General features: G+C 42.5%; 1 protein-coding gene, 1 long non-coding RNA gene and 1 pseudogene across 2 annotated transcripts; 2 read left to right on the forward strand and 1 right to left on the reverse strand.

Annotated features, from left to right (window-relative positions):
• Positions 1,894-17,388, forward strand: LOC8085795 (annotated as a pseudogene).
• On the reverse strand, positions 9,117-9,471 carry LOC110433876. Its single transcript, XR_002451272.1, has 2 exons — positions 9,336-9,471; positions 9,117-9,251 (listed from the first exon to the last, which is right to left on the reverse strand). It is a non-coding gene; the product is annotated as an uncharacterized LOC110433876 (long non-coding RNA).
• On the forward strand, positions 20,062-24,785 carry LOC8085796 (protein TRIGALACTOSYLDIACYLGLYCEROL 4, chloroplastic). Its single transcript, XM_002455331.2, has 5 exons — positions 20,062-20,509; positions 21,875-22,109; positions 22,378-22,732; positions 23,332-23,669; positions 24,311-24,785. The coding sequence occupies exons 1-5, from the start codon at positions 20,241-20,243 to the stop codon at positions 24,506-24,508; spliced, it is 1,395 nt and encodes a 464-aa protein (XP_002455376.1). The 5' UTR covers positions 20,062-20,240; the 3' UTR covers positions 24,509-24,785.

The following is a 27,153-nucleotide window of genomic DNA, read 5'->3' on the forward strand; positions in this document are numbered from 1 at the left end:
ATCCAGAAGTCATGTGGTTTGAACGTCGCCGACACCCCCACCATTATCTATGAAGATAATGTGGCTTGTGTTGCACAGATGTGCCTAGGTTATGTCAAGAGCAATATCACGAAGCATATTGCTCCAAAACTCTTTTATCCCCGTAAGCTCCAGAAGAGCGGGAAGATAAATATCCTGCAAGCAAAGATCTTTTTATAAAATCTCTACCCGCCTCTAGCTTCTATAGGTGCATTCATAGAATTGGTATGAGGCGGCTTAGAGGGTTGCAGGGTTTAGGGGGAGACCAGCCCCAAAGACATAATCTATGACCGTGGTCCTAAAGATCACGAGTCGGTCTTGAAGATCGACCTGAACATCAACTGTTGTACTCTTTTTTCCTTGATGAGTTTTTTCTACTGGATTTTCTCATGCAAGGTTTTTAACGAAGCAACAGGTGCAACATAAGCGATGCGTGTGATGTACTCTTTTCTCCTACTTTTTTCCCATTGGGGTTTTGGGAGGAGTTTTTAACGAGGCACACACATGTAATTGGCCAAGGGGGAGTGTTGTGAATCAAAGTCCAAAAGCAATGTGTACAAGGGATTTTGAGTGGTAGCCAATTAAATGATGACGAGAAAAAAGTCTTAGCTTTCACACTAGCAAAGTTCAGCTTCCTCTCCTATAAATAGGAGGCTCCTTTCACCATTGTAACATGGAGAACAAACCTTCACCATTGTAACATGGAGAACAAACCAGGAAAGTGAATAAAGAGAAGCAAACTCTTTCCTCACATTTCTAGTGTCTCAAATTTCTATGTTTGTGAGTATAATTGTGAGCAATCGAGTAAATGATTTCTAACACTTGATACATGTGTCTAAATAATGAATGTGATGGACGGTAAACAGAGGCCTTGTTTAGTTCCAAATTTTTTTGCAAAATCGACACCGTAGCACTTTCGTTTGTATTTGACAAAAATTGTCAAATCATGGACTAACTAGACTCAAAAGATTCGTCTCGTCAATTTCGACCAAACTGTGCAATTAGTTTTTATTTTCATCTATATTTAATACTCCATGCATGCGTCTAAAGATTCGATGTGACGGGGAATCTGAAAAATTTTGCAAAATTTTTTTGGAAAAGGCCCTTGTTTAGTTCCAAATTTTTTTGCAAAATATGAATAGTACCAATTTCGTTTGTATTTGACAAATATTGTCCAATTATAGACTAACTAGGCTTAAAAGATTCGTCTCGTCAATTCCGACCAAACTGTGTAATTAGTTTTTATTTTCGTCTATATTTAATACTTCATGCATACGTTTAAAGATTCGATGTGACCGGGAATCTGAAAAATTTTGCAAAATTTTTTGGGAACTAAACAAGGCCCAAAAAATTTTGCAAAATAGAAATTGTAGCACTTTCGTTTGTATTTGACAAATATTGTCCAATCATAAACTAACTAGGCTCAAAAGATTCGTCTCGTCAATTTCGACCAAACTGTGCAATTAGTTTTTATTTTTATCTATATTTAATACTCTATGCATGCGTTTAAAGATTTGATGTGACAGAGAATCTGAAAAAATTTGTAAAATTTTCTGGTAAATTTTTCTGGGAACTAAACAAGGCCTTAAACAGGTTTTGCTACACGATGTGAAATTCATGAGTGGGGCCTTGTTTAGTTCCGAAAAATTTTGGGAAACGGACACTGTATCACTTTCGTTTGTATTTGACAAATATTGTCCAATCGTGGACTAACTAGACTCAAAAGATTCGTCTCGTCAATTTCGACCAAACTGTGCAATTAGTTTTTATTTTTATCTATATTTAATACTCCATGCATACGTCTAAAGATTCGATGTGACGGGGAATGTGAAAAATTTTGCAAAATTTTCTGGGAAGTAAACAAGGCCTGGGCTTTGCTGGCCCCACTTCTGCTTCCCCATCCGGTCTTCGCTTAAGCTCTCGCAGCAAACAATGGCGGACGCCGGCGCCGAGCTTGTGCTCCTCCTCTGCCCCCGGGCCCCGCCGCGGCCGTCGCTTCCGCATAGCTCCGTATATCCACTGCGGCCACGGAGCCTGCTCAGAGCTCCCCCCCGCCTCCGCCCTCCCATCTGTCTCAGGTGCCGCGCGCTCGACGCCAGTAGGCCGGTTGCGGTGGAGAGGGAGCGGGAGCGGGACGAGGAGGACGGGCTCGAGGACGAGGAGGAGTCCTACTTCTCGGTCACCTCGTCGGGGCTCTCGGACGTGGACTACCTCGGGGAGAGCACCAGGGGGGATTTGAACGTGCGGAGGGAGCGCCTCGAGGCGCTTGGTGAGCTCTGGATCTCCTTAATTTTGAGTTCATGCGGGTAATCGATGGTGATTCGTACAACTGTGAGACAAAAAGCATGGCCACTATATTCTTACGTGGTTATAAGTAGACGGTCTCTCCTGATGGCTAATTGGAATATATGCTGCAACATCATCAAAATTGGATCATGATAACTTTGTAATTTTTCATAGCTGCTTTAACTTTAGGTGGGAACGGCAAGTCAACTTTGCATGGTCCTATTGAGGAGATAGCTTGGAAGGAAGCGGGAGAAGCTGAAACATTGCTTCATGACTTGGGAATTGCAGTAAGGTTCTATCCTTTTAAGCATTATCTTGTCCTTGTTGATGTTCGGTTTGCATCTTCTGTTTCTATTCATGTTTCCTGTGCAGAACTCATTGATGTTGTCACCAATTAATGTTTAGTTACCAGTAACCTATACAACTGTGTTATGTTGTGGAATTTAGACGAAACTTAAGGAATAAGGGGTCAGTACTTCCTCTTATATATACCCTTACCATCATAAAATCGTAGTAGCGATTTTTTTTTACCTCCACTCTGTTACACACTTTTTTCTTTAAATGTCATTACCACTAGAATTCCATGAGCCAGAGATGTTTGACCACTCATGTGCTTAGAATTTAGTCGAGTAAGAGTCAGTTGACATGTGTAAGAATAAATCACTACTCTTCATGCCTGGTGTGAACTCTACTATTGTAGGCATTTATAGTTTCTAGCAGGCGAGAATCAAACTGTTGGCTTGTAGTGGATGCAGTCAGTCATCACAATCCCTGACAGTAAATTGTGGCAATGGTCTCACAATCTCATGGTCAGCCTACACGACCTTTATTTTTATCGAAAAACTAATGTGGCAGTTGAGCTTTATGATTTTTGACCATCAAGTAATGGCAAAAAGAGATGGTTATCGAAAACCTGTGAAGCATCAACAGCCCTTTTTTCTTCCTGGCAGAAGCGAATGAGGGTTCTCTTATTGGTGAAAGGAAAATTTTCTCTTGCATTGACCTTTCAGTTTTCAAAGTCGTTAGATGTATCCATTGCTGTAAGAAAAGGGCACTAATGTAATCACAAGCAAAAAAATCAAGGGTGTGTGTTGTAAGGGTTATGGACCCTCTTTCTTCTTAATACAAAGATACACTGCTCTCCTGCGTGTTCGAGAAAAAAAAGATTTACTATAAAATACATCCCAAGTTGGGTGTGTAATTGTAAGGGTTATGGACCATTTCTTCTTAATACAAAGATACACAGCTCTCCTGCGTGTTTGAGAAAAAAAAGATTTACTACAAAATGCATCCCAAGATAACTGTTGTCAAATGGTTTGATAATTTTTTTGCATGATGGTTCTTGACAAGGCGTTCCCTTTTTTATGATTAAGATACAAGAGACATGCCTTTCTAGCAACAAAAGCTCCAACATTCAGTGGAATATAACTTCAGTGAATACATTGACCATGGAAATGCTAACACATTCCAAGGAAATGAGGAATAGACAAAAAGCATTGATTCTTTTGAAAGACAAGCTATAATCAAACTCGCTAATACTATTTTCATTGTAAATCAGAATTAATTTTGCAGTTATATTCTATCTGCTAACATTCTAGCACTTTGTTCTTGAACTTCCATGTTTGGTTGCCCCTTTGCCAATCATATCTTGTTTGAGTATTATCATGATGAGAAAACCAGTCAGACTTCCGAAAACAGTACTAACATCAATTTGCTAAAAATGCAGGCCCCATTTTCAGTAAGACACTCTTCTCGCGGAATTTTCTGCACCAGGACACTAAATCTTCGATCTATCAGTGTGGTTGGCTATGATATGGATTATACATTAATTCATTACAATGTGATGGTACTTCATGGCCCATTTTCTTGATTCGCCTATAAACTTTTCTGATACCAGGAGTTGCACTTTTAGAAAACTCTGTAATTATGTTGAGCTGATTTGACTGGTAACAACAAAGGATAGCGTATGAGTGATATAAATTTTCAAGTGCCAATTAAAGTTGTTTTTCCTTTAATTTTTTCTTCATAAAGTTCATGTCATGGGTTAGATGCTGTGAGTTTTCAATGTGTTTGTAATGTAGATACTTTTAGATATAAATATTTCCTCCAATCCCTATATTCCCATTTGTACACTGACTTAATTTCTATGTAAATATATGCGGTGTCAAATTCAAATATGAAGGGTTATATATTGTAGAAGTATTTTTTCATGATGAATCTACTAACATCAGTCTTATGTTGTCAATGTATATGAATTTTAGCTATTGATGGTCAAAGGGTAAAATAATAGTTTGACATAGGATAAAACCTAGGGCTTATATTTGGGTTGGAGCTAGTATAATTTTGCTCAATGCAAATATTATGGTAATGACATAACATTTCTGCAGGCCTGGGAAGGACGTGCATATGACTATGGGATGGACAACCTCAAGAGCATGGGTTTCCCAGTAGATGACCTTAAATTTGACCCTGAGCTGGTAGTGCCTGCTGCGCACTTCTTTTATAATACCTTGAAGCACACACATCACCTCTAGTGATGCAATTGCTGTGTCACAGGTCATAAGAGGTCTTATTATTGATAAAGAGAAGGGAAACTTGGTTAAAGCTGATCGATTTGGCTACGTTAAGAGGGCCATGCATGGTACTCAGATGCTTTCCACTCGTGCTGTGAGGTATAGGTAACACATTTTGTCAAAGTTTCTGGGCTTCAGAGATGAGAACTCTAATTCATGTCTTTGAATAGTGAAATATATGGAAGAGAATTGGTGGACCTGCGGAAAGAAAGTCGATGGGAGTTTCTTAACACCCTTTTCTCTGTTTCAGAAGCTGTCATGTTCATGCAGGTTTCCTTACCTCTTCCTTTTATATGATATAGTCATTCCAGTGTTTATGTGATGTGATGTCACTTGACATCTCAACTATTTAAGTCCATGTCCATCTTTCTCATTAGCGTACCCAGGGAGCTAATGGTTTCTCTGTTGATTTCCAAGTGACTGAGTTATATTTTCCAGAAGCTAAGTATTTGTCTAGATTAGCCAAAGCATAAAGACTTGGCGAGAGTTGCAGAAATGGTTCAAGTTCAGATGAGATACTATGCTAAGCAAGCCAGCTGAAATATTTTTTGCTAGTAGTATGATGTTCTCTGCTCTTTCATCCTTGAATAACCGTGCCTTTGCCTTCTAAGGACTTGGAGTTTGGCCATATTTTACCTCACTGATTTGGAAATTAATTTAATATGTAGATGTAAGGGTAGACATGTCTCTTGATGATCTAACAACCAGATTATGTTATGATCCTTCTGTTTGTTAGTAGTGGGGTTTGTACTTTGTAGTAGCATCAAACAGAAGTTGGTAATACATTGGCATTTGATTTGTCCTCGGCAGAATAAATCACAATTTGGAGCCCATCAAAGAAACATGATGTGTGCTCAGAAATCTGAATGTATTTATTCCATATCAATACACATCAACACACATCAACACAATCAATCCTGTTTTGATTCATCCCGGGAGTAGTTGTAGTGTTTTTCAAATGATATATAGACATTCTGAATTTGCATGCGATCTCTCACACTAAACATTTCTCAAGTCTGAACTGAACCTGGATATTGCAATTTTCTTCAGATGGTCGACAAGTTAGATCAGGGATTGGTGCCAGCTGAACTTGGGCCATTGGATTACAAAGGACTGTACAATGTAATGAGCACTGCTGTTTCCTTTTCATCTCTTTGAAGGGATTACATCAGCGTAGAGACCTGCTATTACTATATTATATTAAAAATAAAGTAAAAGAATTAGTCTATACAGAAACAGAAAGAGATAATGTCTCTTCTGACTTGTGGAACTTTTGTCCTTGTCCACTTTTGCTATGTAATAAACGAAGTTTGGTGTACGTTTTTTTTTCCAGGCTGTTTCCAAAGCACTTTTTCGAGCACATGTAGAAGGCCAACTTAAGGTACTCTTCCGTTAATCATAATATGATTATGATATATGACTATTATTTTTTTTTCTGAAAACTTCTTTAGCTGGTTGAAATGTAGAGAGAAATAATGGCTGAGCCTGAGCGGTTTGTAGAGCCTGATCCAGAACTTCCTTTAGCTCTTCTTGATCAAAAGGAGGTTAGCACAGTTCCACCTTATGGTGCCATATGATCAATTCAAAGTAATAGAACCATTGTACTGATATGCTGCCTTTTCAATCTATCAGGCTGGAAAAAAGTTGCTTCTCATTACTAATTCAGATTTCCATTATACAAACAAAATGATGAATCATGCATTCAATCGCTTTCTTCCTAATGATGTGGGATGGAGAGATCTTTTTGAAATGGTAAGTTTTATCTCTCTCCCTTATACCAGCTTTGTAGAAGTGACTGTTTAACAGTCATTGCTTACAACATACTGGAAACTTTATTAATATCCATTGATTCCTTCTTACTATAGGTTATAGTCTCCGCAAGGAAGCCAGAGTTTTTCCAGCTTTCACATCCATTATATGAGGTTGTAACAGATGATGGGCTGATGCGCCCCTGTTTTAAAGTAAAGTCAGGTCAAATTCTTCACGCCATTACTGTTGTGAACCAGTAACTGATAGAACCTCCAATAATTCTTTTTCTGTCACTGTGAAGGGACATGTTTCGTTTCAAACTGCGAATATGCATTATGCTCTAGCATCATGTTCATTTTTCTTCAAAACTCAATGAATCGAAGCCAAAAAAAGAACTTAAGGAGGGGGAGGGGGGGCACTCTTTCATGGTAGCTTCCCTATCTAAGATGATTTATAGTTGCAACATCATATTGTTTCGGAACAAATCCATTTTTGGCCTCCTCAACTCTTAAGTTTGTCTATTTTTAACCCCAAACTACAAAACTAGTAACTTTGGCATCTCAACTTTGAATGTTGTTCAGTTTTTACCCCTCGGTCTGGTTTTGGTGGTTTTCAAATAGCTTGGGCCCACCTGTCATATGCTCCATCTCTCCCTCCCCACCTCCCTCTCTCCCAACGCCGCTTCCCATAGCTATATCCAGAGTGCTCGCTTTTGCCCCGCTGCAGTCACCTCTGCTGTGTGCGGACCACCCCGCCGCCTTGTACATGTGTGCTGCCGCAGACTGTCCCTTGCTCGTCACCAGAGAGATGGAGAGACAGAGGAGGTGTGCCATGGCCGAACTCGATGCAGCCCCTGGGTGGACAAGAGAGAGAAAGGGCACCCCCATGCCATGGAGCACCATCGGCCGTGGGGACAGCTGTGAGGGCAATCTTGCTGTGCACTGGATGAGGGAAGGAGGAGGCTGCGATGGAGGACTGGTGGAGAAGATAAAGAGGAGGTGGACATGCTCTGAGAGCATGTCTCCTTTGGTACGGTTGGACGTGGTGCTGTGGACGGCGGAGTGGGAGAGAGGCGGCAGTGGCATATAGACAGAGGAGGGAAGGAGATGGGGACAGCGGTGGTGAGAAAAGGAGGGGGGGGGGGGAGAAAGATGGATGGAGTACCTTACATGTGGGCCCATGCTGGGCCCGAGTTACTGGAAAACCACCAAAACTAGGCTGAGGTGCCAAAGTTGAACGGTATTGGTAGTTGAGGTGCCAAGATTACCTGGTTTTGCAGGTAGGGTAAAAATTAGACAAACTCAAGTTGAGGGGCGAAAAAGTATACTTGTTCCTTTTTTTAGCGGAAGTTGTAACATCATTGCTTATCGACAGCAGAACCACATGTTGGTCTTTGTTGTGCAGAAGTTTGGATGTTCTGATGTGCAAGCACCATGTTGTTTTCCCATTTTGGTGCTTGGATCTTGTCTTTCTTTAGTGCAGATATGATTTTTTTTTCATTTTTATTCTGAAATGGAGAAGGGAGAGTTTGGATTGGGGAATAAAACAAGAGCTACTCCAACTCTTATGCGTAATTTCTTATGTCACTAGACTAGATCCTGCAACCTTAGTTTCTTTCTTCGATATGCTCTTCTCTATTATCCACTGCCAGTTTTGTGACTGACTTGCTACCCCTTTTATGAAATCGGTATTTAGGTGGCTTATATTCTGGTGGTAGTGCTCAGATGGTTGAGAAATCACTAGACATTCATGGGGATGAGATATTATATGTTGGGGACCATATTTACACAGATGTAAGCCAGTCAAAAGTTCATTTACGATGGAGGACAGCATTAATCTGCAGAGAACTAGAAGATGAGGTTAGTTTGCTCACCTTTTCTGACCAATTAAAAAAAATAATGACAATGTGTAGAGCATTAGGTATTACAGATTTACAGTACCATTTTAATTTCTGGTTAGCAGGATGAAGCTTTCTTTTGAACATTTATTGATTCTGTCTGCGGTATTTTTCCATCTCACATTGCATTTCCTATTTCTTAAAGGAATTTTTGAAAAAAAAACTTCTTTGATTCATTTCATTTGAGTAACGGTATCAGGACTCTTAGATTTGCCTTGCCTTGTACTCCCTCCATTCCAAATGATAAGTCATTCCTTGCTGCTTGGGAGCCGTGGAAGCATCATAACAATTGCATTTTTAACAATGCCACTCCTATGATATGGTGGTCAGGACGGTGATTGAAGTAACTGTCCGGTGTGCTGCTGGGACTAGGGATCTTGGGAACTTGGTCATGGGGCTAATATATCCTCCCTCCCTGGTTCTAACTGTGTGCTGTGGCCATCTTTCTGTTGTCCATGGTGCGTTTATTTTACATTCCGCCATTGCGAACTTGTGGTGGCCTTTGAGGTTAGGGCATCATCTTTGAGTGTTTTTTCTTTATACCTTTTTTTCCTATTTAATGAAATGGCAAAGACCAGGAATGACAGAGCACATTGTTGCCATAGACCTGAGGTGTTTCAGGAAGGTTCATTCAAATTGTTTTTCTTCCACATGGTAACATATACCATTACATGGGGAAACCAAACAATCAATGGGATCGCCCATTCCATCGCTAATTGCAGTGTGATCTGTTAACATTTACATCTATGTTATCACTGCATCAACCAAACAACACCTTAATTCCAATATGCTGGTGATACACTTATACTGACCATTATCAAGTATATGCATCTGTTGATTCTGAATTAATGTGGAAGCAAACCTAGATAGGCCACAATTTGTTATGCTGTCGGTACTATGTAGCCAATCGAGTTGTAGTCTCTTGTTGACCAATATCCTCTTCTGTGTTTGCAGTTTGATGCACTGGTCAAAAGCTATGATCAGAAAGAAAAGCTTGTTACACTTATACAACAAAAAGAAAATGTGGGGGATCTTTTTAACCAGCTTCGCCTGGCTCTGCAGAGGCGCTCTAATTCACGTCCTGCACAGGTACTAGAGTGAAGCCTGACGCTTTAGTGAGCTTCAGCATGATGAATGTCCTTCTCAGATGTTTGAAACTTTAACATTTGTATTACTTTCAGCAGTGCACTGCTGCCATGTATGAATTGTTATACATCTTAACCAAAAATTAAGATAAACTGGTGATTTTGGCTTAGTTTCTAGGACTCAGGGATTTTGTAAAGTTCTCAAGATGCTTGCACTGATATACATGTTTTTTTCAGACGCTTGCTGCAACTTGTATGGATGAACAGGAACTTACGGAAAGTATGCAAAAGTTGCTCATTGTTATGCAAAGATTAGATGAAAAGATTGGAAAATGCTAGAAGCAGATGGAGAACATTTCAATAAAAGGTACATCAATCACTATTAAGATGTAAATTCTTAATCTTGTAGCGAGTTTGGGAAATCCTTCAAATCTGGGTGTTCAGATCTATTATCCCATATATTTCTTACATAAATAACTGCTTTCAAACATCATTGCACCTATTTCTGCTTCTGATTTCCAGTTTGTATGATTTTAATTTCCATGTATGTAATCAATTTATCGGTCTAAATTTCTTGGTATTTATCTCTTTATAATTGTTAGAAAAGTAAGCTAAGCAAGTATGTTTTTCTTTTTCCTCTTAAGATGGGGCTGGTTGTCACGTGCTGGCCTATGGGATAAGAGTCATCTGACCAGGCAAATTGAAAAGTGAGTGGCTATAATTTTTGACAGCAAGGAAAAATGTTGTATGGACTCCAAACTGAATGCAACTAATTTTGCATTTTCTGTAGATATGCTGATATATACACATCAAGGGTTTCAAATTTTCTACACTATACTCCATTCATGTATTTCCAATCTCAAGAACAGGTAAATACACAGCTCCATACTCGCTGCTGCGCTTTACCTTTGGCTTTTTGTTTGATACGGCGTGGGCGATGAAGAGTACGCAGGGGAGAGTGGAGAAGGTGCTGGGACTGAGAGTTGGAGCGCAAGGGATAGCGAGGCAAAGGGGCAGCGGGTTCGTCGTCGGTGGCCACGGCTGAATCGCCAGTGGACACCGTCGAAGGGGAAAACCCGCCCACTCTTTGGGAGGTTCTATTTCCTTCGATGCCTTTCTTACATCCACTCAATGGCCCTTATAGAAGGTGAGCCAAACACACACACGCACACACACCAACAGAGGACTGCATGCTGCTGTCTAAAAATAGCCAAGTACTCCTAGCCATTGCATGGGAGACTTATTCTCTTCTAAACCCGACCGTTTCCTCAGCCACTACTGCTGTTGGCTGTGATCCTCCTAGCCCGGCGCCTGTATTGCCTACCCACAAAGGAGTCTACAACATTTCCCTCCTCCCCAACAAACAGCTCGTCCACGAGCTGAAACGCTGGGTAGCGCTCCTTGAAGTCTGTGATCGGCTCCCAAGTTGCATCAGCAGCAGTGCAGCCTTCCCACTGCACCAGCAGCTCCCAGTGGCCTCGGTTCAGACGAGCGCGAACCACCTGAGACGGAGTAGGCACCACACGACCCCGAAGAATGGCCGGTAATGGCATGATTGAAGCAGGTGGGTCACCCTCATACTTCTTCAGTAAGGCGACATGGAAGACATTATGTATGCGTGCCTTCGGTGGTAGTTGCAGACGATAAGCGACCGCACCAAGCCGCTCGATGACCTGATAGGGCCCAAAGTAGCGTGGCCCAAGCTTCGAGGGTGAGGCAGCCGTGATGCCCACCGCTGTGCGCTGCTGCAGGCGTAGCAGCACCCAGTCACCAACAGCAAACTCCACATGGCGACGTTTCTTGTTCTGCTGCTCCCTCATGGTGTCTTGAGCCAAGATGAGACGCTCCCGAATCTCAGCCAGGAAGACATCACGATCGCGGAGCTGACGATCAACAGCAGCCACACGGACCGCGCCTGGTGTGTAGGACATCAGAGCCGGAGGCGGTCTGCCATAGACAACCTCAAATGGTGTAGTCCGAAGGGCTGATTGGTGTGAAGTGTTGAAGCAAAACTCTGCCCAAGGAAGCCACTGCAGCCATGTACGGGGACGGTCTCCAGCAAGGCACCGCAGGTACATGACGATGATGCGGTTAGTGACCTCAGACTGGCCGTCTGTCTGTAGGTGGAAAGCAGAACTGCGCAGGAGCTTGACGCCGGCAAGCTTGAATAATTCCTCCCAAAAGTGGCTGGTAAAGACCGGGTCACGATCGCTCACAATCGAGCACGGGAAGCCATAAAGCCGAACAATGTTGTCGAAGAAAGCCCGGGCCACAGACTGTGCGGAGTAGGGGTGGCCGTGGCTCAAGGCCACAAAGTGAGCCATCTTGGAGAAGCGATCGACGATTGTCAGGATGACTGACTTCCCGCCAACCCGTGGAAAGCCCTCCACAAAATCCATGGCGATGTCACTCTAGACATGGGTTGGCACAGGCAAGGGCTGGAGAAGGCCTGCCGGGTGGAGATGTTCAGTCTTGTTGTGCTGACAGACTGCGCAGCCCCGCACGAAGTCGCGTACAAGGCGATGGAGGCGGCTGCTGTAGAAGGAAGCTCGTAGCCGGTGGAGAGTCTTCTGGGTACCTTCATGGCCGGCCTCATGAGCATCACGGAGTAGCTGTGGCCACAAGACTGAGCCCTCCGGAACGAAGACACGGCCGTTGTAGAGCAGCAAGCCATCGACCAACTGCCAACCGTCTGGTGCCGTGCCTGCAGCGAGCTGTTGGCGAAGGTCCTGGGCTGCTGCATCGTTCTGCAGCTCAGCACGCAGGGTGTCATAGTCAGTGAAGAGGGGCCCGGTCAGAGCCAAGACCGCCACCTCCTCATCACGGCGGGACTGCGCGTCGGCGACGGTGTTCAGCTTCCCGGCGCGGTATTCAACCGTGAGGTCGTACCCGAACAGCTTGGACACCCACGTGTGCTGAGGGATAGTTGTCAGGTGCTGGTCGAGGAGAAACTTGAGACTCCAGTGGTCGGTCCGGACGGTGAACGCCCGACCCCAGAGATAAGGCCGCCAATGACGAACAGCCTTGACTAGCCTAATGAGCTCGCGCTCATACGCCGACAGCTTGGCGTGGTGGGGAGCAACCGGTTGGCTGAAGAATGCAATAGCACCATCTCCTTGGTGCAGCACAGCGCCAAACCCAGCGCCGGACGCATCGCAGTCCACCACAAACCGCTTGGTGAAGTCCGGGAGCTGAAGGAGAGGCGCGGTGATCAGCGCCTTCTTGAGGGCGATGAAAGCCTCCTCGGCGTCCGTTGTCCAGGTGAAGGCCTCCCGCTTGAGGAGAGCAGTCAGCGGTGCGGCCACACCGCCGTACCCGGCGATGAACTTCCGGTAATATCCGGTGAGGCCGAGGAACCCGCGCAGCGCCCGGACTGAGTGCGGTTTTGGCCAGGCCTCCACCGCAGCGACCTTGTCAGCATCCATGCCGACCCCCTCGGCGGTTATGATGTGACCGAGGTAGGCCACAGGAGGCTCGCCGAAGGAACATTTGGATCGCTTGGCGAAGAGACGGTGGTCGCGCATCTGCTGTAGCACAACCTTGACATGTTGTAAGTGTTCAGCCCACGAGTGGCTGTAGATGAGAATATCATCAAAGAATACAAGCACAAAGTGGCGAATATATGGCTTCAAGATGTCGTTCATTAGTGCTTGAAAGGTGGCAGGCGCGTTGGTGAGGCCGAATGGCATGACAAGGAACTCAAAATGCCCACGGTGCGTCCGGAAAGCTGTCTTGGCGACGTCGTCCGGATGCATGCGCACCTGGTGGTACCCGCTGCGTAAGTCGATCTTGGTGAAGAAGCGGGCACCTTTCAGCTCGTCCAGGAGCTCGTCCACCACCGGGATCGGGAATTTATCCTTGACAGTGGCGTCGTTGAGGGCGCGGTAGTCGACGCAGAAGCGCCAACTGTCGTCGTGCTTGCGGACAGGAGCACCGGGGAGGAAAATGGTGAGGTCGACTCCCTGATGATCCCTTGGCCAAGCATGTCCTCGCACTGCCGCTCGATTTCATCCTTAAGGAGCTGCGGGTAACGGTACGGGCGCACCGCCACAGGTGGCGTGTTCGGCAGGAGGTGAATCTTGTGGTCGTGGCGGCGTGGTGGTGGCAGACCACGGGGTTCCTCGAAGATGTCGTGGTACGACTGTAGCAGTTCCTCCAGTACAGTACGGGGGTCGGCAATGGCACGAGCGGCCAAACCCCGGTTGTTCACGCCGGTCCAGTGGTGGGAGCGGCCGTTGTACTAGAAGGACATCGCCTGGGCGGCGAAGTCCCAAACGATGGGCCCCAGCGTCCGGAGCCACCGGACGCCAAGGACCAGGTCGAAGCCGCCCAAGTCGAGCGCGAAACAGTCGATGGAGAAAGCCTCGCGGGCAATGGTGACCGGAGTAGCAAGGCAGACGCCCGGGCTGCGCACCCGGTCGCCGTTGGCCACCATGACGTTGAGGCCAGCACGCGGCGTGACGATGAGGCCCAGGCGTTGTGCGAGCGTGGAGTGGATGAACGTGTGGGTGGAACCAGTGTCCACCAACGCCCGCAGTTGTACGCCAGCCACCGTGACCTGCAGCAGCATAGCATCAGCGGCGTTGAGGCCGGTCAGCGCGTGGAGGGAGATCTCCACGTCGTTGATCTCGGCGAGGGGGTCGTCCTCGTCATCCGCCAAGTCCATGAGGAAGACGCCCTTAGCGGCGCACTTGTGGTCCTTGGTGTACGGCTCCGGGCAAAAGTAGCATTGCCCGTTCTAGCGCTTCTCCTGCATCTCTGCCGGTGTGAGGCGGCGGAAGCGCGGCCGCGGGCCCTCCGTCCTGCCACCCTGCGGCGTGGCACCGGGGGCAGCAGTAGTGGTGGCAGAGGCAATGGCGCGGCGGCCAGAGCCCTTCGGCGTCGTTGCACTGTTGACAGTCGAGGCCTCCGCATTGCGCTGCTCGAACGCCAGCGCAAGGCTCATGGCCTGCTGGAGGTTGGCGGGGTGCTGCATCTCGACGTCGTGGGCCAGCGGCTGTCCCAAGCCGCCGGTGTACATGTCGATCACCGTCCGCGGGGCGAGGTTGTCGCAGCGTGCGAGTAGGGCATGGAAGCTCCGCGAGTAGTCCTCCACGGATCCCGTGCGGACCAAGTCCTTGATCTCCGCAATCGAGTTAGTGCGGATCGGTGGCCCGAAGCGGAGGTTGATGAAGTCGACGAAACGTGGCCACGGAACCATGCCGAAGTCACGTTCCATCTGGTAGTACCATTCCGCCGCGGTGCCGTCGAGGTACAGGGAAGCCATCCACACCTTCTCATCCTCTGGAACACGATGACCGCGAAAAAAACTCACATTTGTTCAGCCATGTCAAGGGATCTGCCTCACCGTTCAAGGTCGGGAAGGGAATTTTGGGTGGCCGGTGTGGTTCGCGGTGACGTTCAAAGACATGGCCGCCACCGTGGTCGTAGTCGCGGTTGCCACGCTCGTGTTCGCGCCCTCCTCGATCGTAGTCGTGGCTCATGCGGCCGAAGGTGTGGCCCGCACGGTCGAAGTCGCGCCCGCCGCGGTCGAAGTCGCGCCCGCCACGGTCGAAGCGGTCGAAGTCGCGCCCGCCGCGGTTGTAGCGGTCGAAGTCGCGCCCGCGACGTTCGCGCCCGCCGCGAATGTAGAAGTCGCGATCGTAGCCTCCGTAGTCGCGACGGTCGTAGTGGTCCCGCTCGCGTGAGGGCCCGCGACCGGAGCCATCGTGTTCATGAATCACGCGGTCGCGGAACGCTGCCCAGGCGCGATCGCGCTCTGAGCCGCGCGTATCCTCCTCCTCGCCGACGTCGCTGACGTCGTCGCCAACATGATCATCGGTCCCGTCGGTGCCCTTGCCTGCGTCGGGCTTGTCGGACTCGATGCGCGCCATCCGCCGGTCGTGGGAGTTGAGGCGGTTGGTGATGGTGGTAAGCTGGGCGAACATGCGATCGAATTTCTTATCCAGCCTTGCCTCCAAGGCCGCAGGATCGAAGGGGGTGCCGGACATGGTTGTCGATGCACCCGGAAAGGGCTCCGATGCCAAATTGATACGGCGTGGGCGATGAGTACGCAGGGGAGAGTGGAGAAGGTGCTGGGACTGAGAGTTGGAGCGCAAGGGATAGCGAGGCAAAGGGGCAGCGGGTTCGTCGTCGGTGGCCACGGCTGAATCGCCTGTGGACACCGTCGAAGGGGAAAACCCGCCCACTCGTTGGGAGGTTCTATTTCCTTCGATGCCTTTCTTACATCCACTCAATGGCCCTTATAGAAGGTGAGCCAAACACACACACACACGCACATACAGCAACAGAGGACTGCATGCTGCTGTCTAAAAATAGCCAAGTACTCCTAGCCATTGCATGGGAGACTTATTCTCTTCTAAACCCGACCGTTTCCTCAGCCACTACTGCTGTTGGCTGTGATCCTCCTAGCCCGGCGCCTGTATTGCCTACCCACAAAGGAGTCTACAACATTGCTATTGTCGTGTTCATTGGTTTAGATTCAAGAATACCAATCTTCTTTACAATGACTGAAGACTAATTAGAGCAATAGAAGATGCTGCTTGCTGCTTAGAGCTTGTGAAAAGAATACAAGACGCTATGCTGGTAGGACGAATATTGTGGCCATATTTTTCCATTGGGGTGGTGACTTTACAGTCATGAATCATCCAAGTAGAAGAGAACAAGAAGAATAAATGATGGAGAGTGAGCAAGTAGGGTGTTCTGACTAAGCTACTAAGACATGCTATGCGGGTAGGAGGAATATTGTGGCCATATTTTTCATTAGGGTGGTGACCTTACAGTTATCAATCATCCAAGTAGAGGTAGAAGAAAAGGGAGTGATGCAAGCATATACATAATAAGAGCAAGAAGAGTAAATGATGGAGAGCGAGCAAGGAAAACGGTGATGGAGAGCAAGCAAGGATCGGTGATGGAGAGTGAGCAAGGAGGGTGTTCTGACTAAACTACTAGCCTACTAGCCACTAGAAAAGTGCACTATTAAGTTGAAATAGTATACCTACACTACATCAATATGAAGTGTAGTATTTTTTTGCGACATATGAAGTATAATAATTTGTTTGTGTTTTATTTGAATTTGAAATCAACATAAATGAGCATTGATCATATATATTATTGCAAACTCATTATCGCTATTTTTGTTTTACTATTAATTTTTTATTCTTGAAAAATGTCTCAGACACTTGCACATGATGCCCATTCCTATTCTGGGGGAAAGGCCATCAATGTTCATTGAGCGTCCGTTCAAGTCACAATGTGGAGGTTAGGCAGGGAAGAGAGAACGTGATCATTGTGATTATGGCTGCGATGGCTAGACAGTAACAATTGTCACATTTTGAACAAATTAATCAATACATCTTGTACGAGTGTATGGATGTATAAGCAAATATTTAATTATAGCATGCTGAATGATTGGTCCGATAGTCAGTTTGTTTGTCGTGGCCAGCCAGAAGAGTTTCATTTGGGGAGGCACAGTGACCTGTTTTGGTGTACCTGCTGCTATTTGTACTGTATATGTAAAGTGTGAAGGTATGACAAGGTAAAGAACTAAGAGTGATAAATCACGCCATTTGATGCTGCGCAAGGCGAGATTTTGTCTTTTAGGGTGAGTTTGGTTTGGGCAAAGTTAGATGGACTTTGACCATCCATAGATTCAGGATGAGCTCATCAATACTTCATGTTTGGCTAGATGGATAAGCTAAGCTATTTTTTTTGTTTGGTTAGATAGATAAGATGTGAATAGTTGACTAATTATTTTTATTATTATAACTATTACTAAGTATACACTACTCTTTCTAGCTTTTCTATGTACATAGCATTAGCTATGTGTCTAGATATGATGTATGTATAGATGCATAAAAGCTATGGAGCCTAAAAAAGGTAGAATGACTTATAATTTAGAATGGATTAAAGAGAGTAAAATATGTCAATTAGCACTACTATTATCTTAATTGGCACACAAAATATATGATAGTCACCGTATTAACACTTATCAAAACTAATCTTATCATTAAAATTACTAAGTAATAATATAACATACTGATATATTAATTTATTTACTTAATGACAAAGAATACATGGATGAGCTCGTCCATTGGAAACTGGGAAGCGCTATGTGACAACTCTACCAAGGGAATAAACGGTAATCTTTACTTATTGAACTGATGTAGCATCTCTCTCTTTTGGTGTGCAAGGAGTTGATTTAGAAACTTTTGATTTTGAAATGCCTATTGACCAAGAACTGATTCTGAGTATCTAGCCCTCCTCAATTGCAGTTAAATTATTTACTTCCTCCGTTTCAAATTATAAGATGTTTTGACTTTTCAAGATATGTCGCTTTTATCATGAATCTAGACATATTGTATATCTAAGTGTATAGCTAAAATTATGAATCTAGAAAAGTAAAATGTTTTATAATTTAAAATAGAGTACATAAGGATCAAATATCAAATCGACGAGTCTTATTCTAATGGACATGCAAAGTTTTAATTCAGAGCAATTTTTGAGTAAACCACACATTTAGTCCATAGTTATGTTCATAATAAGTTAATTAGAAAAAAATACAAGTTCATTTGAATAATAACATCAGCGGTCAGAAATTTCTTTTTCGTTACCCTCGCATGGTAATGAATTTTGAGAGGACAGTGGAAGAAAAAAACTAAGAAATCAGAATCTAAATTTGAGGCAAGGGAGAAAATAGCAAGAAGACAACTGCGCACACTTATGTGTATGCAAACAAGTGTATACACTATATTTATTTATTAATATCAAAAAACTTAGTATAGAGTTATTTGTGTTGTTTAGCAATATTACTACGCACGGCATTTGCTTCAATCTACGAACTATTAGAAGCTTTTGCTTGGAGTCGATGACATCCATTGGATCTTAGATGGAGGATGGAGATTGAATCTGGCTCCTAGCTGGTTGAGGCTTGACTCGAAAGGAGCTCAACGGCGGGGGTTGTTTATCAGATATTTTCGAATGCACATCTCACTTTTTGAGTAATTAAATTTTAAGCTTAACAAGATTTATAAAAGTATTTTCAATATTTATAAAATCTAAATATGTTCATACAGAATGTATTATACTATAATCTAATATTATTTATTGCTCATCATAAATACTTGCACTTCTTATACATTTAGTTGGATTTAAAAATGTTTGATTTCTTCAAAAGCGATGAGATATGCTTTTTCTTGAGACTGAGGAAGTAAGCTTGGTTAATTGAGATGCAAGTGGACTAATATGTGAACCCACATATAGGCTTAGGCCTTGTTTAGTTCCGAAAAGTGAAAAGATTTCGGTACTGTAGCACTTTCGTTTGTTTGTGACAAATATTATCCAATTATGGACTAACTAGGATCAAAAGATTCGTCTCGTGATTTACAGCTAAACTGTGTAATTAGTTTTTGTTTTCGTCTATATTTAATGTTTCATGCATGTGCCACAAGATTCGATGTGACGGGAAATCTTGAAAACTTTTTGGTTTTCAGGGTGAACTAAATAGTTCCAAAAAAAAATTCAAAATGGACATCGTAGCACTTTCGTTTGCATTTGACAAATATTATTCAATTATGGGCTAATTAAGCTCAAAAGATTCATCTCGCAAATTACAGGTAAATTGTGTAATTAGTTATTTTTTAATCTATATTTAATGCTTCATGCATGTGCCGCAAGATTCGATGTGACGAGGAATCTGAAGAATTTTGCAATTTTTTTTAGAACTAAACAAGGCCTTAATTTTGTGAATTGCCACACATACATATACTTACAAACATCAAAACACGCACTAAACATCATTCAACTTAAAAAAAACATCGTCTAAGAAACATTGTCCAAGAGCATATTAGGCATTTCTTAGAAAATCTCCTGTTTTTAGAGATGGAGCTAGGTTGTATGCTAAGGTCTTGTTTAGTTCACCTTCAAAACTAAAAAACTTTTTAAGATTCTCCGTCCTATCAAATCTTACAGCATATGCATGAAGCATTAAATATAGATGAAAATAAAAACTAATTGTACAGCTTATCTGTAAATCGCGAGATGAATCTTTTAAGCCTAGTTACTCTATAATTGGACAACGTTTCTGAAATAAAAACGAAAGTGTTACAGTATCAACATCCAAAGAAAGTTTGGAACTAAACAAGGTCTAAATCGATTCACCTTAATGAATTTTGAGCTAAAAAAATAGAGTAGAGAAGTCCCAAGGACCTAAAATCCATTAGAATCTCCACATTTGATTTGAAAAAGGATGGCCAGCTCAATGTTTAGTTTCTCTTTGGCAGGGTTCGGTCTTCTAAAAAAAATAGAGAAGTTAGAAAAGAAAATCATGTTCTAATCTAATGGCTTCAGTTTCAAACCCAAAACGACTTCAGTTTAATTCTTTTTTTTTTGCTTATTTGGTAGTTTTTTTTAAAACTGTTATTTGATAGGGTTTTTAATAAGCCAACGAAAAGCCTATACAAAAATAACCAAAGAGAACCCTCACTCTCTCAGCCCGTCGCCCCGGCCATCTGCCACCCCTAGCCCCTAGGTCCCTATCCGGCTCGTCGCCCACCAACTGTGGACAGTCCGACGCCGAGTCGCCGACGCGAAATCGGAAGGACCACCAGCTCAAAAAAGCGCCGCCCGGCACCGATGTCGCTGCGGCGGATGCGATGGATGTCGGACGAGGACGGGCGGTGGGAGCTGGACGCGGAGACCCCGGTGACGATGGAGGGCACGGTGCGCCCCGTCCCGGGGGACCCCCTGCCGCTGGGGCTGTCACGGGGCTACCGCGTCACCCGCCCCAAGCAGCTCGACTTCTTCCACCGCTTCATGGCGTCCCCTCTCGTCCCCACCTTCTCCGCCACCCGCGACGGCCTCTCCGTCAACCACGCCCACATCCTCTACATCACGGACAACTGGTATGGTAACGAACCAGACCCATTACATACTTGTACTGCTCTCAGGATGTTGCGGTTGGGAGGCACTCATTTTTTTTGCTTGCAATCTTTTAGCATCAGGCGCCAACGATAATGTAGGCTTGGTGTGCATATGTGATTGAGATAACCCTGGATTTGATACATATATGAATTTAGATTGGTTAATTTTGTATCATTATGTTGGTACTAGGATTATGTGCCTCCCTTATCAATATATGTTAGTATTGATGTCTCGGTGGATGAAATGTGAGTCGATTTGATTAGTACTTGATTTTAAGTGGCCTGAAATGGGTTATCATTTCTGTCTCTTGTTTGTTATGTGTAACATTGTCGGCTCAGAGGGAGAGGAGTAGAGTACTCAGTGGCGGAGGGAAGGGGGGGCTGAGGGGGGCCTGGCACCCCCCAACCTTCCCATAACTCCCTTAATACACCCCATAGATTAGATGCTGAATTGTCTAATTAACTAATTAATAATATTATCTGTACTAAGATTTTTATTCTTATTTCATATTAATCTTTAATAGTTTCTTATACAAATAAAATCTAGATCTTTCTAATATTTTCTTCATGTCTTTTATTTTATTATTGCCTATCAAACATTAGTTTGTCCCCCACTACATACTCTAATTAGCTAGTTAATTAAAAATCAGCGTTTTTCTTGTTTAATCCTTCTGAATTGATCCCCAACAATGGGATCTATATTATTTAGCATTAGTCTTCCTATTATCTTTCTTATCTCCTAAGTTTTTGTCATTATTTGTCTAAACTCTAAACGGTTATTTAGCTCGTGTACTCAACTTTTAAACACTAACAGTGGTATGGTGTTTCTGTTTAACCTTCTATTTAAATGACCATTTTACCCGTTTAAGTGATCGTCTTGGCTGAGGCTAAACGACATGCAACTGATTGTTTGTCATTCAATGTTAGGATCTAGTGCTAATTAATTTTGCCCTCGTTTAACTACTTGTTTTATTGTGATTCTTTTCCTGGCCAAAGAAATAGATTTGATTAGGTGAAGGTTAGAGGCCTGAGACTAATTAATTTATCTTTATTTTTTTAGTTTTTCTTCTTCTTTTTTGTATCGTAACACAAACGTTTATTTTGCTGCTATGTACACCTTTGTCATGTAATATTTTGATACACATGATTGTTCTTGGTTTGCACGGCCCCCTCTATGTTTAAATTCTAGCTCCGCCCCTGAGAGTACTGTCCAATTTTTTGTATTCCTTGGTTAATTTAATGGACTAAATAGCCTGCCCAATGTAGATATTTAGTAGAGGTTATACTTAATGTTCAACAAGTTTCTCACCAAACTCATGTTAACGAACAATCTGTTGTGCTGTTCAGGTCTTCTATCATCTTGGAGAAAATCAATGTTAACAAGCTTATGTCTGTCGTGAAAGAAAAATTTGCAAATCGACAGGAAGAGGCCTCTTGGACCAAAGATTTGAAGAAACACTTGCATGATGTTATGTCTCTAGGTGTAGGCACGGAAATCTTGATCACACCAGACACCACTTTGCTGCTGGAGTTATTTGATATCAAGAAAGGCAATCGAGGAAAAGCGATATTTCACCACGAGGCAAAAAATCTGGACGCTCTTAACCTATTTGATATACAGTTAGTTATTTGTGGGTATTCTTGTTGCTTGCACTACGGTTTCTCAATAAATCACATTCCGTTTCAGTATATTGATTAGAGGACATAGCTGTTGATAATGGTTTGTGGAAGTTTTGTCTTGTTTTTTTTTCCTTTCTTTTCTCTTTTGGGAATCTTTAGTTTACTTAACTAGTTTCTGTTTTTACTGTTCTAAATGCCTGGATTAAAGGACACCTCTTTACCTATTGCAGCTTCCTCATCATAATATTACAGTCCAAGCATCTTGGCCTGGATTATTTGTTGATAAAAGGGGAGCATATTGGGATGTGCCATTGTCATTATCAGCTGACCTTTCTTCAGTTGGCTCCAGTTCTGGGTTGAGTTATCATCTATTATTGCAGCAGAATAGTGGGGAACCAAAATGTTTTGGTGGTGATGAAACAGATGATGTTCCTATTGCTCTGCTACCTGGCCTATGTGCTAAAGCGGCCATTTCCATCAAGAAAAGCATTGATGTTTGGAGGAAAAAAGAAGATAAGCTAAAAAGCGTTCAGCCATATGATATATTTCTCTCGGATTCACATGTTTCTCTTACTGGTATCGTTGGTAAGTGTCCACTTTCCATTTGATGTTGACACTCCTTTTAATGAAAATTCCTTGCATCCACTTGCTTGGAGGTTCTGTTGCTGGCTTGCTGCCCCTCAAACTGCTTCGGAAATCTTTTAATTGACACACCATTCATTTACTGGATATCCAGAATGTAACCTGATCATAACTTAGTCCTTCTGTTTCCCATTGCTGAGCTCACTGTATAAAAAATCGGGTACCTAACCCTCACCTTGGTGGCACCTAGGTACTACTGTACTAGACGCCTCAAGCCTTGTGTCTAATAGCTTCCCAGACTTCCTAGGGGTCCAAGTAGCCTGACACTTTGCCACTCAACCAGTGCCTAGGGCCTTCCAAATTTTTTTTGTGATATTACTAGACTTTGGAAGCCAGTAATATCCTTCACTTCATATAGATGTTGGGATACAGTATCATGAATGACTTGATTTCCCTGTATGCTTTACTGCCTAGTTTTCCGATGGTGCTGACATTTAGTGCTTTTCTTCATGGATATGTGAAATGGTTATCCGTTTGCTACTGTATTGGATTTATTGGTAATCAGCAATGTTTCTCAAGTTTCCTTCCTTTCCTTTATTCAGGTGCAGTAGCCAGTGGATATTTGGGGAACTGTTCAAGGAGAGTGGCTATACGAGATGAAACACAAAAGAGTAATGCTTTTAGAATGTTTGACGAAAGGAATAAATGTGCTGCCTTTGCTGACCTCTTTGCTTCTGTTACTTTCACTGCTCGATATGGGAATTTTCAGAGGCTTTTTTTGGATTTGACTAAGGCAAGTGCCCGATTTGATATCACCTCTGGCTCCTTGTTCTTATGTGGTGCTTCTCGCCTTGCACAAGATTTCTTCTTCTCTAGAAGACCTGATGTAGAGACATTCTGTGATATTTGTCCTGATGTGACTGTTTCCCTTCAACAACAGGTAATTCATTTTTTTTTCGTTTCATTGTTCTCTGATACCTGTTAACTAGAAACTCTAACCACTGGTTGGGGTATTGTCTTCTTTCCTATGGGTACTTTGGTAGCTACTGCTTTCATCTCGATCTATTGTGCTCAAAAGTTATGAAAATAACTGAGGTACTTGGGAATAACCATGATAGTTCAGGAAAGTTTCGTTATATATTAATAATATTAATGACTGCCTTGCAGGAGAGCTTAATCTTAGTTGAAGTCTAGGCTATGCTTAGATATGCAAACACACTGACTCATTACCTTCTGTGCCGTAATGTAAACTATGGACAAATTATGGTTTATTAATTACAGTTTGATGCAAATCCTAGTGCTTATGATGTCAGCCGTGATTACTCTTGTTGAGGAACAAATTCCATCTACTGAAATGCCAGGGGCTAAACTTGTTATAATGAATACATCATTGCCAACAATGATGGTAGTAACAGATGGTATCAGTTTAGAACATAGGAGTAGTTATATTTTGGCTATTTCTCTCTGATTGCCTGCCATCAATAGATTACAAGAAGAATAGACAAGATGATCGTTGTGTGTGAAAGGTATCATATGGAATTTATCTCGTCTTAATAAAGCTCCTCCTTGTTCTTTCTGCAGATAGTTGGGCCCTTCAGTTTTCGTGTTGAATCCTCTGTTGCCTTTGACCCCAGAAGCCAGGACCATTTTGTTCGAGTGGATGATCCCATCTTTGCAATTGATTGGGCTCTCAAGGTCCTGGGTTCAGCAAAGGCCACAGCATGGTATTCACCCAAGCATCAAGAGGCCATGGTGGAGCTCCGGTTCTACGAAACCTGAAGCTGTTTATCATGAATGATTGAACGTTGTAGAAAATAATGCCTGGACTTCATGATCGTTATGATCGCTGATTTCACTAGGATCAGATCTATGGATGGTTGACGCCGTGATGATTAGATGAATCGACCCCCTTGTTAAATCTATTTATGACCTGCTTTTACCGGTTGAGTCATCAGTTTTTTTGCTACGAAGGGAGTTATACTGTTTGGAGTCTTTAGAATAGTGAACTTGCTAGGTGAACCTATGTGAGATTATATATGTTTCTGATTGCCTTTTATCGGTGTACAAAAGCCTCATGTTCCGTCCTTTTTTATATTTTTAAATATATGAAGTTTAGGATAATCTAATTAAAGGATTAGTCTTTTTGAGACATCCATTTGTTTTCATCATTTTGACAAAACTCAAGACTCGGTTGAATCATGCAACACAAATCCTGAAGCGTTAGCATTTGTTTGTCATAGCCCTCATAGGAGACAGGAGGGATGATGCTATGCATCACAAATGCTGAAGCGAATTTGTATCCTAAACCTTATTAGATGAATTTTCTATGTAAGGTGTCCACATCATTCCCCACTAAGTAACCTACTAAATGTTCTATCTCTTTATGCAAGGTGTCCACATCATTTTCCACTAAGGCCTTGTTTAGATGCGAAAAGATTTTGGATTTCGCTACTGTAGCACTTTCGTTTGTTTGTGGCAAATATTATTCAATCATAGACTAACTAGGATCAAAAGATTCATCTCGCGATTTATAGTTAAACTGTGCAATTAGTTTTTATTTTCGTCTATATTTAATGCTTCATACATAAGCCGAAAGATTCGATGTGACAGAGAATCTTGAAAACTTTTTGGTTTTGGGGTAAACTAAACAGGGCCTAAGTACATGTCATTCCATATTAATTACAAAAAATGACCATGTTATCTATATCATGTGAAATATTTTAAATCTTTAATCTATTAACATACAAGTCAGTACATATACTATTTGTTTCATCACCAATTCCTCTATAATGGAACCAAATATTAGTTTTTCTTCTATTAACTTAACAATTTTTTACTAGATCTAATACGATAAAATACATGCAAGTTAAATTCATATATATGTATACAATATAATATATTGAATATCATTTAGTAATGCTATGTATATAATGATCTATTTTTAAAAAAATTCCGCAGCAACGCGCAGAGAATTCATCTAGTTCATTATTCTAGTGACCTGCCCTCTAAACTTTAAAATTGGTGCAACTCAGGGCCAGTTTGGGGTGTTGAGTTCCCCTTTTATCCCAAAAAATTATGAGTAGAACTAAACACCATGTAAATTTTGTAAAATGGTTGTCATTCTTCATTTTAGATTTTGGCTTAGGGGTGTCTAGTTTCCTTTTTATCCTTAAAAGTTCTGGGTTTTAGTCTTTTTGCATAATGGAACTAAACACTATGCATTTTTTTGGTAAAATGTTGTCATTTGGATTTTGGCCTCAAAAGGCCAAAAGAAAACAAAAGAGCCTCAAGAGGCCATAAATGAGAACAATAAATTCTGTATTTTGGATGGAACTAAACATAACCCTAAAAATTTTAACATTTTACATTGCATCATTCCAAAGTAGTTTGTATTTTATATTTTGCATTTCATGGGGAACTAAACAAGACTAAAAAAACCAAAAGAGCTTCAAGAGGCCATAATGAGGGCAATAAATTCTACATTTTGGATGGAACTAAACATATCCCTAAAAATTTTAGCATTTTATATTTCATCATTCCAAAGTAGTTTTCATTTTGCATTCCATAGGGAACTAAACAGGCCCTTAGTTCCCCATTTGAGCCAAAAAAAATTGAGTTTTGGCCCAGCATTTTGCAAAATAGAATTAAACAACAACCAGAAATTTTGACAAAATGGTTGTCATTTTGCATTTTGGATTTTTGCCTCAAGAGACAAAACAAAACCCAGAAGAGCCTTCATTACCTTCACCTAACCTGAAAATTTTGGCATTTTGGATGGAAGTAAACATAACCTTAAAATTTTTAGCATTTTACATTTTATTATTCTAAAATAATTGGTATTTTGCATTTGCATTCCATAGGGCCTCAATTTCTACATGTAATGTGCCTCGTTTTAAGCTAAGGGGGTGTTTAGTTCCCCTTTCATTCAAAAAATTCTAGGTTTTGGTCTACCATTTTGCATAATGAAACTAAGGGTCTGTTTAGTTCCCTATTGAGGCCTTGGATTTTGGCCAATCATTCTATAGAATTGAACTAAACACCATCTAATTTTTTTGACAAAATAGTTGATATTTTGCATTATGAATTTTTGCCTTAAGAGGCAAAAAAATGCCTAAAAGAGCAGCTTCATATATTTTGGATTCTGAAAATTTTGGTATTTTGGATGGAACTAAACACACCCATAAAAAAATTGGCATTGTGCATTTTGTCATTCCAAAATACTTGGTATTTTGTATTTTTGCATTCTATAGGGAACTAAACACAACTTAAACACCATGCAAAAATTTTGGCAAAAAAGTGACTATTCTCCATTTTGGATTTTGGCCTCAAGAGACTAAAAATAGGCCAAAACATCTGGGAGCCCGTGCTCACCCTCACCAACACCATGAAGAATTTGATATTTTGAATAGAACTAAACATATCCA

The sequence above is a fragment of the Sorghum bicolor genome, chromosome 3 (genome assembly GCF_000003195.3).
Source record: "Sorghum bicolor cultivar BTx623 chromosome 3, Sorghum_bicolor_NCBIv3, whole genome shotgun sequence".
Lineage (NCBI taxonomy): Eukaryota > Viridiplantae > Streptophyta > Magnoliopsida > Poales > Poaceae > Sorghum > Sorghum bicolor.

Excerpts from the sequence above, each read along its gene's own strand:
- LOC8085796 (XM_002455331.2), top strand. The coding sequence starts at position 20,241 with ATGTCGCTGCGGCGGATGCGATGGATGTCGGACGAGGACGGGCGGTGG. Across the intron at positions 22,733-23,331 it reads TTCTCTTACTGGTATCGTTG|GTGCAGTAGCCAGTGGATAT; the intron begins GTAAGTGTCCAC and ends TCCTTTATTCAG. Across the intron at positions 23,670-24,310 it reads CTGTTTCCCTTCAACAACAG|ATAGTTGGGCCCTTCAGTTT; the intron begins GTAATTCATTTT and ends TTCTTTCTGCAG.